General features: G+C 42.6%; 2 protein-coding genes across 3 annotated transcripts; one reads left to right on the top strand and one right to left on the bottom strand.

Moving 5' to 3' along the window:
- Positions 1–2,964: 2,964 nt before the first annotated feature.
- LOC115159727 (protein S100-A1) lies at positions 2,965–11,360 on the bottom strand. 2 transcript variants are annotated; one of them, XM_029709734.1, is made up of 4 exons: positions 11,301–11,360; positions 7,865–7,921; positions 7,476–7,648; positions 2,965–4,053 (listed from the first exon to the last, which is right to left on the bottom strand). In XM_029709734.1, exons 3-4 carry the CDS (start codon positions 7,614–7,616, stop codon positions 3,895–3,897), a joined length of 300 nt encoding a protein of 99 aa, XP_029565594.1. In that variant the 5' UTR covers positions 7,617–7,648; positions 7,865–7,921; positions 11,301–11,360; the 3' UTR covers positions 2,965–3,894. The 2 variants fall into 2 exon arrangements, with proteins under 2 accessions (XP_029565594.1, XP_029565593.1); XM_029709733.1 differs by having other exon boundaries at positions 7,476–7,651; positions 11,301–11,317.
- On the top strand, positions 11,250–12,170 carry ch25hl2 (cholesterol 25-hydroxylase like 2). Its single transcript, XM_029710649.1, has one exon. It carries the CDS (start codon positions 11,250–11,252, stop codon positions 12,168–12,170), a length of 921 nt encoding a protein of 306 aa, XP_029566509.1.
- Positions 12,171–12,489: the final 319 nt, after the last annotated feature.

The following is a 12,489-nucleotide window of genomic DNA, read 5'->3' as shown; positions in this document are numbered from 1 at the left end:
CCTTACATGCCCTTAATCTGATCCCTGCTTACATGGTCCTTTATGCCTCACCGATCCCCTCTCAGGACAGGAATGATTCCTGTTGACATTGTTGAAGGACGATAAACGTTCTTCTAATTCTCACTAATTCTTTCTATAATTTTTTCTTTTGAATAGATATACTCTCTAATTGAGATAAACAATCAGTTGTTTTCTCTCTAAATAGTGCCTTGATTCTCCCATGATGACATTGACCTTTTAGTGCAGGTGGAAAAACTGCAGCAATCCTTCCTATTCAATGTCATCAGTCACCACATGACCTCTCAATGGAAACGGTCACATTTCTCCTGCATTAAACAAGTCATAAGAAGTGAAAGTCAGTACAACAGGAATCACAAGGGACATCATAAGTGATATTTAGTCTAAATACATGGCTCTGATAGATCCAAATGGGGATTCTCTTTCTAATAGCCTAGTCTACTTCATTTTATTTCTATTATGGCACCTCTATCCATCTCTTTCTCTCTGCCTGTCATTAGGCCCCAGGGGATGACCTTGCTGTTTGGCAGAACATACCGACTTGTCCTGGAAAACTGTCCTGGAGGCTCGGCCTCACGTGTTGTTTGTGAGCATCATCTTCCATCTGTCGCTGAATTAGAGCACTATGGTGTGGAAACGTCTGAACGGTCCGTCTCTCGTCTCTCTTTCCATCCAAAACCCCCGTGAGGAAAATCTCACACTTATTCTCTCCCTCTTTTCCTCTGTCCCTCTCTTTCCTTCTCTTGCTTTCTCACTCTAACCCCCTCTTTCTTTCTCTTTCTCTCTCTTTCCCTCATTACGTTATTTTAAGGGCATATGGAGAGAAACTGTAAAGGACAACCTTGGATTTTGTGGTTTGTGTGTCTTTTTCTAATGGGCTGATATGTATCTTTGAACATAAAGTCCTTAGTCCCCCGTGAAGGAAACATTTCCCTGTATCTGCAGCAGCCTACCGATGGCTTTTTATGTAGTTCTGTCCTTGTGCTGTACTTGTCTATTAATGTTATGTATTATGTAACGTTTTATGTTTTGTGGAAGAGTAGCTGCTGCTTTAGCAGTAGCTAATGGGGATCCTAATAAAATACTACAAAATACTAAATGGCTGATCCCTGGTCATTGGGATTTAAATAGACCCTGGTTGCAACTATCGCTGACACAGTCAATAAGTACCCTGTCAGGCTTTGTTGTCTTCATTTATCATTCAGGATTAGAAAGAGAAGGATCACATATCTACTACAGATTATAGCCACCACTAAGAGCTGATCCTCCCATTATGAAGCCCCATTGTGAGGTGAAAGACATGGAGACAAACACAAATACCAAAACCAAGAGACCATCTGAAAGTATTATAGTGTGAGTGACGGGCTGTTGGCTGTGAAAATAAAAATCTACCATCACAACCCTCCATCTCTCCATCCCAAACATAACATGATGGGAGGGGAGTGATAGATGATTGTAGTTTATTCTTGAATGGCAAAACAAGCCCTTCATGATCAGTTTTGTAGATGTCACAGACTGAGGGTCCGATCAGGGTTTAGAGAGAAGGACAAGGGGAGAAAGAGATACATTTTGCCACCAAAGAAATAGAGGCTTTCTGACAGTGAGAGAGAAATGTGTATTTGATGGGGAGAGACAGCAGTCAAAAGGAAGGGTGTGTGTGTGTGTGTGTGTGTGTGTGTGTGTGTGTGCGTGCGTGCATGCTTGCGTGTTACACACGGATGGTTCATGTAAACCATGATGTAAAAAATACTATTCTTACTTACAGTACACACATATTACTTACAGTACACACATATTAAATGAAGAGACTGACAAGCTATGCAATGCATGTACTAGTTCAGCATTCTTCCAATGGAAAGATGACACAACAGCAAACTTTAACTGTGACACCACATCACTCTAAGGGGTTGATAATAACAAAAGATAAGAATGGTGTTACACCGACTACAAGTTCTTTAACAAAGAGAGAATCTATGAATCATGGAAAAATAAGTATAATTTCCAAGTCTCTATGATTACAGCTGTCACAAAAAAAAAGATAATCATCACATAATTTTCCTCCAGGGGGGACAGGCTCATTATCTCGCTCAATCACAACCAATCACACAGAAATTAGAAATGAACTTTCTGTGTGTGTGTATGTGTGTGTGTGCATGTGTGTGCGTGCGTGCGTGCGTGTGCGTGTGTGTGTGCGTGTGTGTGTGCGTGTGTGTGTGCGTGTGAATCCGTACGTACGTAGATGATGGCTCATGAATGTTTTTCCTTCAGGATCCTCAATAACAGATCTCTGTGTTGGAGTAGAGACAGGGGGTTGGGGCTCTGACAAAACAAAGGAAGACTACTAATTCTTAATGTTATAGTTTCAGCTCAGACAACAGGGGATACTGTTAGGACTGTAGAGATAATTAATGAGGTACTGTATACAGTATGCTGTTGTTGTTAATAATACATTGCTCTTCTATAGCGCTTTTCTAAAACCTAAAGATGCTTTGTTGCTTCTAATGGATCAGAAGGTGGGTGTAAGGTTAGTGTAAAAGCTCAGGTTCAGATTAGGGGTTAAAATTACATTTGTAAAAAATAAAATGTTGTTCTTCTGCACTTTCTAGCTTGGATGTACTTTATGAATCCCCAAGGAAAAACTGCCACTGTGACTGCTTCTGAAGTTGGGATGTCATGAGTCACTTTGACTGACAGGTGGTGAAAGGTCCAGGTGGTTAATGGGGATTGCGTCATCATCATCATGCGTCATCGAACGCATCACCAGGCGCATTATACAGAGACCATCCAAAAGCACAACACAACCTCTCCTTGAGAAATATTCAGAAGACTCTACCACAGAGGAGTGATGAGAAGGACACACAGGACCGGCACATACAAGCACACATACACATACACACACACACTCACACGCACAACACACTGAGTCTAAAACACACACACTCAAGGTCTTGGGGATTAGGACTTTATTATGCTGTGTTACTGTCACAATATAAAACAAATATTGTCAAGCTAATCATTTTCATATGATTATAGGCTGTCAATGCTGTCAATCATTTACATGTGATGGCAAATTAATTATGAATAAGAAACATGCTCATGCAATTGTAATTAGATTTACATTTCTCATTAAGTGACAGAAAGGGTTTCATGAAACAAGCACATTTTAGAATGGAAGGAACATTCTCAAGTATGTCTCTGATTTACAGGAAATAACCCCCCTCCCTCTTTGCAAGATGTGACACATTGATAGTTACAATACATTGCAAAAATCAATGAAAAGGTGGATGAATGACAGAATAAATCAATCGTTGAACTAACCAAGCAGACACTTATTCTGATATCACCTCAGGCTATGTGACGATAGCTTGGGTACCAGTCTGTTTCTGCTCTAGCCAGATCTTTGTGGTTATGTTCTCTGGCCAGAAGTGTTGTTGAGAGCTGAAACAGTCTGGCACTCAGGGTAGTGTGACACCATGTTTGAAATCATCTGTTTTGACGCGTCGGAGTGACAGAAGTATCCTATCTCTAGCAAAAGTAAGTTAATTTATGATTTCGACTTTAGTCTAATCTCCTTCTGCTGTTGACAAACATATAGTGTAGTGGTTTTAGTAGCACTGAGACCATGGAGAATTGAGAAGTGATCACAGTAAATATTCAATGTTCAGCATGATGGGTGTGGTTGTAATTCGTTACTTTCTACCTCTGTTGGTTTCTAATTCTATTTCTATCCACGGGCCAATCTGAAATGGCTCCCTATTCCCTATGCAGTGCACTACTTTTGACCAGAGCCCTATGTAGACCTGGCATAGCCCTATGACGCTTTGGCCAATAGAAGTGCACTAAATAAGCAAGGGGAAGCCATTTCGGATTGAACTGTTAGTTGGCTTTCTTCTTCTGCTTCTCCTGGAAGAAGTCGTTGCAGGCTACGGTCAGGGCCGCCACCAGAACCACAAACTCATTGAAGTCCACCTCGTTGTCTTTGTTGGAGTCCAGATCATTCATGATCTTCTCCACCAGCATGGGGTCTTTCTGAGACTGGAAATGAAAAGAAACAACAATTAATCAATCAAAGATCTAACCACATTTACATTTTAGTCATTTAGCAGACGCTCTTATCCAGAGCGACTTACGGTAGTGAATTGCATACATTTCATACAATTTATTTTCCATACTGGTCCCCCGTGGGATTTGAATCCTCAACCCTGGCATTGCAAACACCATGCTCTACCAACTGAGCCACCAATCAAATCATTTAAAACCTTGATAATCTGAAGGATGGGGCTAGGGGAATGTAACCACTCTCAAATGAATATACAGATCTATGGATCAACATAATTTTGAGTCTAAAGATATAGGCATATCTTATAATTAAAACAACAACTGAACAGCAGCAAATATTCTATACTGTAACTCTAATGTATTCTGTTCCACTGAGCTTACTCCAGGCCTCCGACTCACTCTACTACTCTAATCAACAGGAAATAGACCGTCCTGAATCATGTCTCTTGTCGCCCATTGACCGATCTGGATTCAGCTGCTTGGCCAATAAACAAGTCCCCTCATGACAGCAGGCTGCAATCAGGCCCTGTGTCAATCTCCCAGCCAGAGATCTGAGATGGAGATGGGGGAGATCTGAGGAGAGACGCCTCAGGCTCCGAGTCATTGGATTCATGGTGCTGGAGCCCCATCCCGGATATTAGACCGCCAAAGGCACTGACTGGGCACCGCACAGCACAGCAGGGCACCACACCACACAGCCAATGTCCACTGGAATCCAGAGTGACGGTGGCGATAATCAATGAACCATAAGCTGAGAACCATCAGAAGTGTGTATGTGCACTTGTGTGTGTGTGTGAGATGGTGACCGTTGGATGGTTTCTGTCAGTCAAGCCAAGCAAGCCTGTGATACAGAGTAGTGACATGGAGCTAATGGAGGTATGTAGCACACACACACACAGGTTGACTGTATATGTACAAATCTCATTGAAATTTACGTGAAAAGTCAGTCTTTGGCCCAAGGTAACAACGATGGATCTAATTAAGCAGTAATATCTATCGTCTCAGCATACAGTCTGCCTGTGATCAGTAAAAGAGTGATAGGTTACGGAAATAAACCACGTAATTAGCTCACTGTTGTCCCCAGGATATGAAAGTACAGTATGGGTCCCAAATGACGCTACTTGTCAATGGCACTTTGACAAGTAGTGCACTAATTAAGGAATAGGGTGCCATTTGTGGCGTGTCCTGAATGTGTATTCGACTGTTACCAGGACACCGTCTCTATACTTGTCAGAGGCACGTCGGTGGGTGGAGACTAGTGACATCAGAAGAGAGTAGTCCAAGTTTATATTTTGAGGTGATGTGGGTCACTGGTGATGATGCATAGGCACCTGAGGCTTCCTTCCATCAGAGGGAGGGAGAAGATGTAGAGAGAAAAAAAGGAGGGAGGAGAGATTTGTCTCTTCAACCCCTCACTCCATCTCTCATGGTATGAGGCTCATCCATTAGAACACAGACAGGCAGGTTTACTCCCCAAACACACTCGCATACACACAGTCTTGTTTAACTAATCTTGCAGGTACACACAATTTATAACCTTTCAAAATCATATTTTCCTTAACCTTAACCCTAACCTTAAGCCCCAAACCTAACCTTAACCCTAACCCTAAATCTAACCCTAACACTAATTCTACCTTAACCCTAAATCCCCTAGAAGTAGCATTTGACCTTTTGGGGACTAACAAAATGTCCCCAGTTGGTCAAACATTTTTTGTTTACTATTCTTGTAGGGACTTCTGATCTACACACACACACACACACACACACACACACACACACACACACACACACACACACACACACACACACACACACACACACACACACACACGAACACTTGTCCACTCCTCTACGCCACTGCAGCATGGTAGGTTATCTACAACAACCTACTACAATCAGACAGGGCAGTGAAGAGGAACTACTATCTTGCCTGCTTTCACAAAATTACAGAAGCAAGAGACTTATACTCAACTTAACCAGAAATCAAAACTTCACAGCGGCTAAACTAATCCAGCGTAATGTAGAAGGAGAAATGTCAAATAAGGTCCCTTTGCGTTAATGTTTCCTTCTTGCCTCCTTTTTGGATAACTAGATAACTCTACCATTCTCTTTATCAACTATGTTCTACACTCTTAGAAAAAAAGGAGCTAACCTTAAAGGGTTATTTGTCTGTCCCTATAAGAGAACACGTTGAATAATGCACTTGGTTGCAGGTAGAACCCTTTTGGTTCCAGGTACAACCCTTTTGGGTTCCATGTAAAACCCTTTCTATAGAGGATTCTACCTGGAACCAAAAAGGGTTCTCCTATGGGGACAGCTAATGAACCCTTTTGGAAACCTTTTTTGTAAGAGTGTAATTGTATGCTTTTTAGCCACTGAGGCATATTGAAGAACAGAAAAACAACATTGCCACGTCTCTAGAGAATCATGTAAATGTTGTGTAGTAGGTCTATCATTGGAACAAATGAACACAACAGACCACATGGATTTGTACAATCCTGACATGAGTGAATCTGATAAATTCAATATGTATTTGGTTGTCTAATTCATCTTTCAAGTCTCAATGGGTAGTCAAGTAGCATCAAAAAGCCCCCCAACATATCCATAAATACAGCATAAATATCCCTAATGTTCATCATGAAATGAATGCTGTTATGATTTAATCTAAATGTCACAAGAAGGTTTGTAATTCAAGACAGCTAGCTTCTTATTTGAGGTTCAACACACAGCTAAAACAGATGAATACAAATATAAATTATACAGTTGTTTTTTTCTATTCATGCTACTGTGTTTTACAGTTTCCTTGCACTGGCTCTATGCACACTCACTAGACTACACATACTACACTGACACTCCAACACTCACAGACACACACACACACACCACATACGCTCATACAAACACACACACATGCATATAAACGCCACACATATACACTCACACATAGACACACTTTCACACTCTTCACATAACATACGCTGTTGCTACTCTGTTAATCATATATCCTGATTGCCTAGTCACTTTTAACCCCTACCTACATGTACCTACTGTACCTCAATTACCTCAACTACCTCGTACCCCTGCACATTGACTTGGTACTGAAACTCCTTGTATATAGCCTCGTTAATGTTTTTATTGTGTTACTATTTCCTTTTTATTTAGCAAATATTTGTCTTACTTTTTAAACTCTGCTTTGTTGGGAATGGGCTCGTTAGTAAGCATTTCACTGGAAAGTCTACACCTGTTGTATTTGGAGCATGTGACCAATACATTTATTAACAATTAAATAGTGTTTAGGGGCCTTTCAACTGATAAACACTGTCTAGTGAAGAGAATACCAAAATCATGTCAACATATATTGAGATTGATAAATTATGAGTATTAAACAGCTTCTTTACCATGAGAAAGTCAGTGAGTTCACTGTTCAGTAGCTGTTTCAGCTCTCCCTTGTTGAGCTTGTATTTGTCTCCGTCGTTCCCGGAGTATTTGTAGAAAACTGTTATAAGTGCGTCCATGGCACTCTGGAGTTGGCTTGGCATGGTGCTGATAGGAGGACAATGTCTTTCACAACCTACTGGGGAAAGTGTAAAGGAAAAACAATTTAAAAACAGTTTAAAGTCTACGTTTATTAAAATAAAGGTCAGAGTTAAGTCTAAATCTATGGCCGCAAGTATTCAAAAGCACTCAATAGGCGACATGTACAAATATGAGATATTACTCTACAGACACATAAAACAACATATGGTTAGACATAACAAAAGCTCTGTATGAGGGGTGGTGTTCCTACCTGGTTAGAATCCTGGGCTGGTGTGATCTGAGAGAGGTTGCAGCATGGCTTGTTTATCTAAAAATCAGTGGCAACATGACGTTTCATCCTTCATCGCCATAGCAATAATTAATTCCACAGGTGAGAGACCCATGGTAACATGGTAACTGTGTCTTCTTGCTCTGCTTTTAATCAAATGCCCAATGGTGGCGCCGTGAAAAACAAAACATGTTCCCATATAGGCCCTGGTCTCCCCTATGGGTTCACTTTAGTCATAGGAGGCCCTCAGTGTTACTCCAGTGGAGAGATACTGCACCACGCCAGCTGAAAATAGATCTATGTACAATATGTGTCTCAGCTGCATTGAATGGGATTGTACAGGATATGTTCTTTATGAAGAATATGGGAGAACAAGGTGACTCTCTCTCTCTATTTCTCTCTCTCTCTCTCTATTTCTCTCTCTCTCTCTCTCTCTCTCTCTCTCTCTCTTTCTCTCTCTCTCTCTCTCTCTCTCTCACTCTCTCTCTCTCTCTCTCTCTCTCTCTCTCTCTCTCTCTCTTTCTCTCTCTCTATTTCTCTCACTCTCTCTCTCTCTATTTCTCTCCCTCTCTTTCTCTCTCTCTCTCTCTCTCTCTCTCTCTCTCTCTCTATTTCTCTCTCTCTCTCTCTCTCACTCTCTCTCTCTCTCTCTCTCTCTCTCTCTCTATTTCTCTCTCTCTCTCTCTCTCTCTCTCTCTCTTTCTCTCTCTCTCTCTCTATTTCTCTCTCTCTCTCTCTCTTTCTCTCTCTCTCTTTCTCTCTCTCTTTCTCTCTCTCTTTCTCTCTCTCTCTTTCTCTCTCTCTCTTTCTCTCTCTCTATTTCTCTCTCTCTCTATTTCTCTCTCTATTTCTCTCACTCTCTCTCTCTCTATTTCTCTCACTCTCTCTCTCTCTCTCTCTCTCTCTCTCTCTCTCTCTCTCTCTCTCTCTCTCTCTTTCTCTCTCTCTCTCTCTCTCTCTCTCTCTCTCACTCTCTCTCTATTTCTCTCTCTCTCTCTCACTCTCTCTCTCTCTCTCTCTCTCTCTCTCTCTCTCTCTCTCTATTTCTCTCTCTCTCTCTCTCTCTCTCTTTCTCTCTCTCTCTCTCTCTCTCTTCTCTCTCTCTCTCTCTCTCTCTCTCTCTCTCTCTCTCTCTATTTCTCTCTCTCTCTATTTCTCTCTCTCTCTCTCTCTCTCTCTCTCTCTTTCTCTCTCTCTCTCACTCTCTCTCTCTCTCTCTCTATTTCTCTCCCTCTCTCTCTCTCTCTCTTTCTCTCTCTCTCTCTCTCTCTCTCTCTCTCTTTCTCTCTCTCTCTCTCTCTCTCTCACTCTCTCTCTCTCTCTCTCACTCTCTCTCTCTCTCTCTCTCTCTCTCTCTCTCGTACTAACATGCGTCTTTGTCCTGATCATGTCCACATTCTGATTGTGCCCAAATTCTTGGGGGTCTACACATGGTATTAAAATGTGTCTTTTATCCGTCCACCATGTCCGCATTGTGACCAGATTTCCAGCTCCCTCCCTGCATAGCGCCAGTAGGGAGACTACGCCTCAGGTGCTTCAGCAACGCAGGCTGGTTCTTTGTTTAGCCTTCATGCCCCTACAGACCTCACCTGAGGGAGGGTGGATCTCAGCTGTGTTCAACCCTTTATCCGCCCTCCTCTTCCACAACTAAAATGTATTTCCGTTGTTTAGGCTGATGAAACTGCTCCCTTCAGAGTTGGCCAAGCTAAATTAAAAAATGCTACGCAGAAGAGACATGTAATGTCTCCATGGAGGGGGTGAGAGTCCTAATGAAATGATATCTGTAAACATAATTGAATTACTCTCGCATTGCATAGCGACCACTGAGTCCCCTTCAAAGTTGAACTGAAAATCTGTAAATTGGAGAATTAGATTACTTTGTTGTTGTGTCATGAGGTTATCTTGTTGTTACATGTTTGGTCCCTAAAATGTATGTGGAACAGCTATGGACCAGACAACAGTAATACACAGTAACGTAGGTTCTCATTGAGATACATTCAAATCCTACAATGTGCTGCTCTACACTTCAACTTCTTCTAATGCATATAAAAACAAAGATTAATGGAGCTTCACATCACTCAGTTTCAGGTATTCATGAAAACATTTGAAAAAAGGGAGATTTTCAATTGCAGCCCTCAGAAAAGGGTTGTGTGTCCACAAATGAAATGTTTTGGAATCAAGATTCCAATGATGTAAGTGAAAAACCCCTTCAGAAACAACTATCTACGGTACAGAGTAGAGCCGTCTTTCTTCCAGTGGTACTTGTCTGCCCTCTAGTGGTGCCAGACAGCACAAAATCTGGTGGTGCCATTGCACATAAACAGCGTTTATATGCAATTATCATAAAAATGTAAGCAGAATTCATTGCCCATTATTAGATTAATTTAGATAATATGATAACATTTATATAAAGCCTTGTTTGAGTTAGAAAGGGATTACGTGAGCTCCACCATAGAAACCACCTCTGTGGTGTCACTTCCAACTATCAGACCTTCTTCTCAGCAGTATGATGCAAGCTGAACCATACAACAATTCAACATTGTATTTTTGTTGCCAAGTGTAATTCAACATGAATAAGTAGAACCTTTGAACTCAACGTCACTTCTGACAGCTTTTACTGTTGGCCCTCACAACAAGCCAATAAGAGAAAGAGAGGGAGAAATACAAATTAAAAAAGAGAAAAACATCTTTAAAAATGTTGTTTTTAATAAAATAATCAACAGGTTTAACCAAAGTGATCAATTTGACAGATTATCGGCCATTGAGCAAAATTGGTTGAAATACGTCTTTTGGACATCTTTTCAACAAACAATATGTATTTTGAACCAAACCAAGATGTCTTTTCAACGTATTATGCTCATACGACAGTGTCTGCATTAAACAGACTGCACCAAAGTCTTGCTTTTTGACAACAGTGTATTGCTGCTCCTCAATGCCAGTAATGAAAACACACTGCTCTTTTGACCAAGTCAAATTCAAGTCACTTCTGATCGGTGGGAGGCAGCTCTCTAAGATCTAGGTCAGAAATAAGAGCTGCTGTGACTCAGGTCCTGAGTGCTGGCAGCGATCCTCTGGCCAGAGAAAGAGGGGTCTTCACAGACCACCTGCTTTAAAACCCAGAGGGGGGGGGGTAGGGGAGAAGGAGGAGGTGGCGCCTCGATGTACATAAGAGGCTAAGATCGACCGCCAACCCAAGTTGGCACGACGGCATCAGATGATTTGCTTTTTGCAGAAAAACAAACATTACGTTAGAGCTGTAAGGATCTATGCTATTCTTGTGGACTCTGCTGCAACCAACCCAGTTATAAATTAATCATCTGTGATTAGTAGACTTTATAGAGAACCACCAATTCTAGTTGTGGTCATAATGAGTGCTGGCGGTTTGTTCAGTGATGTGGCTGTCATCTGGATTTCTCACCTGGATGTAGTTAACCTGACCCTGGGTCTGGGGCTCCCGGAGCCGTCCGTCCTTCAGCCAGTGTGGGACTACTTCCTGCAGTACCACCAGGCTGAGCTGCGGAGCCCTCTGTTCCCTGTGGTCATCTCAGTCTCCACCTACCTCCTCCTGGTGACCCTCTACACCCTGTTGGACGTCCTGGCCCCCAGCTGGCCCACCCTCAACCGCTACAAGCTCCACCCAGACAGACCTGTCACATGGGACAACATCTGGACCACGCTCGGCCTCACAGTCTACAACCACCTGGTCTATGTCTTCCCTGCCACCGTGGGCCAGTGGCTGTGGAGGCCACCCATCCCGCTACCTCGCAAAGCCCCCACTCTAACGAGCTTCCTCCTGGGCATCCTGGGGTGCACAGTGGTCTTTGACTTCCAGTACTACCTCTGGCATCTCCTCCACCACAGAGTCCCCTGGCTGTACCGTACCTTCCATGCCATGCACCACCAGTACCTTCAGCCCTTCAGCCTGGTCACCCAGTACCTGTCCGCATGGGAGCTGATCAGTGTGGGATTCTGGACCACCGTGGACCCCCTCTTGCTGCAGTGCCACTGCTTGACCACCTGGGGCTTCATGATGTTCACCATCTGTGTGTCCACTGAGGACCACTGTGGCTACGACTTCCCCTGGTCTCTGCACCGCCTGGTACCCTTCGGCCTGTGGGGTGGACCCCCCAAACATGACGCTCACCACCAGATGCCTGGGACAAACTTTGCCCCGTTCTTCTCCCACTGGGACTGGCTGGGGGGGACCAACATGGTGCCTACCATCCCTTCCAGAGATACATCTGTTACGAAAGGTCTGCAAGGAAGGAAAGATAAAGGGACTGCTTGAGTCTTGCTTTTTTCTTTCTCCTCTCTCTCTGTCTTTTCTCCCCCTTTTGTGTGTACTTCATCCAATATCTCTCCTCTCCTTACTCTCTCTATATTGTCTCTCTCTCTGTGTCCACCTCTCTCTCGTCCCATTTTCCACCTTTTTTTCTGTGTGTTTGTCTTTACTGACTTCATACTAACTGTTGCTGTCTTTCAGATCTCTGGTTTTGTATGTAGTGATATAGATCTTTTTGGTGATTACTCAGTGGTTTTTGATTGGTTTCCATGGCATTCTCAGGTCAGACGTTTATGCATTTCAAATGTGTGTTTGTTGTGTTTAA

Source organism: Salmo trutta, chromosome 23, assembly GCF_901001165.1.
Source record: "Salmo trutta chromosome 23, fSalTru1.1, whole genome shotgun sequence".
Taxonomy (NCBI): domain Eukaryota; kingdom Metazoa; phylum Chordata; class Actinopteri; order Salmoniformes; family Salmonidae; genus Salmo; species Salmo trutta.
Note: the sequence above shows the minus strand (reverse complement) of the source record. Positions and strands in the feature narration are given on the sequence as shown.

What these genes read in the sequence shown, in the direction of transcription:
- LOC115159727 (XM_029709734.1), bottom strand. Translation starts at nt 7,616, where the DNA reads ATGCCAAGCCAACTCCAGAGTGCCATGGACGCACTTATAACAGTTTTC. An exon ending in AACTCACTGACTTTCTCATG is followed by an intron (nt 4,054 to 7,475) that starts GTAAAGAAGCTG and finishes TTTCATTTCCAG; the next exon opens with TCTCAGAAAGACCCCATGCT.
- ch25hl2 (XM_029710649.1), top strand. Translation starts at nt 11,250, where the DNA reads ATGAGTGCTGGCGGTTTGTTCAGTGATGTGGCTGTCATCTGGATTTCT.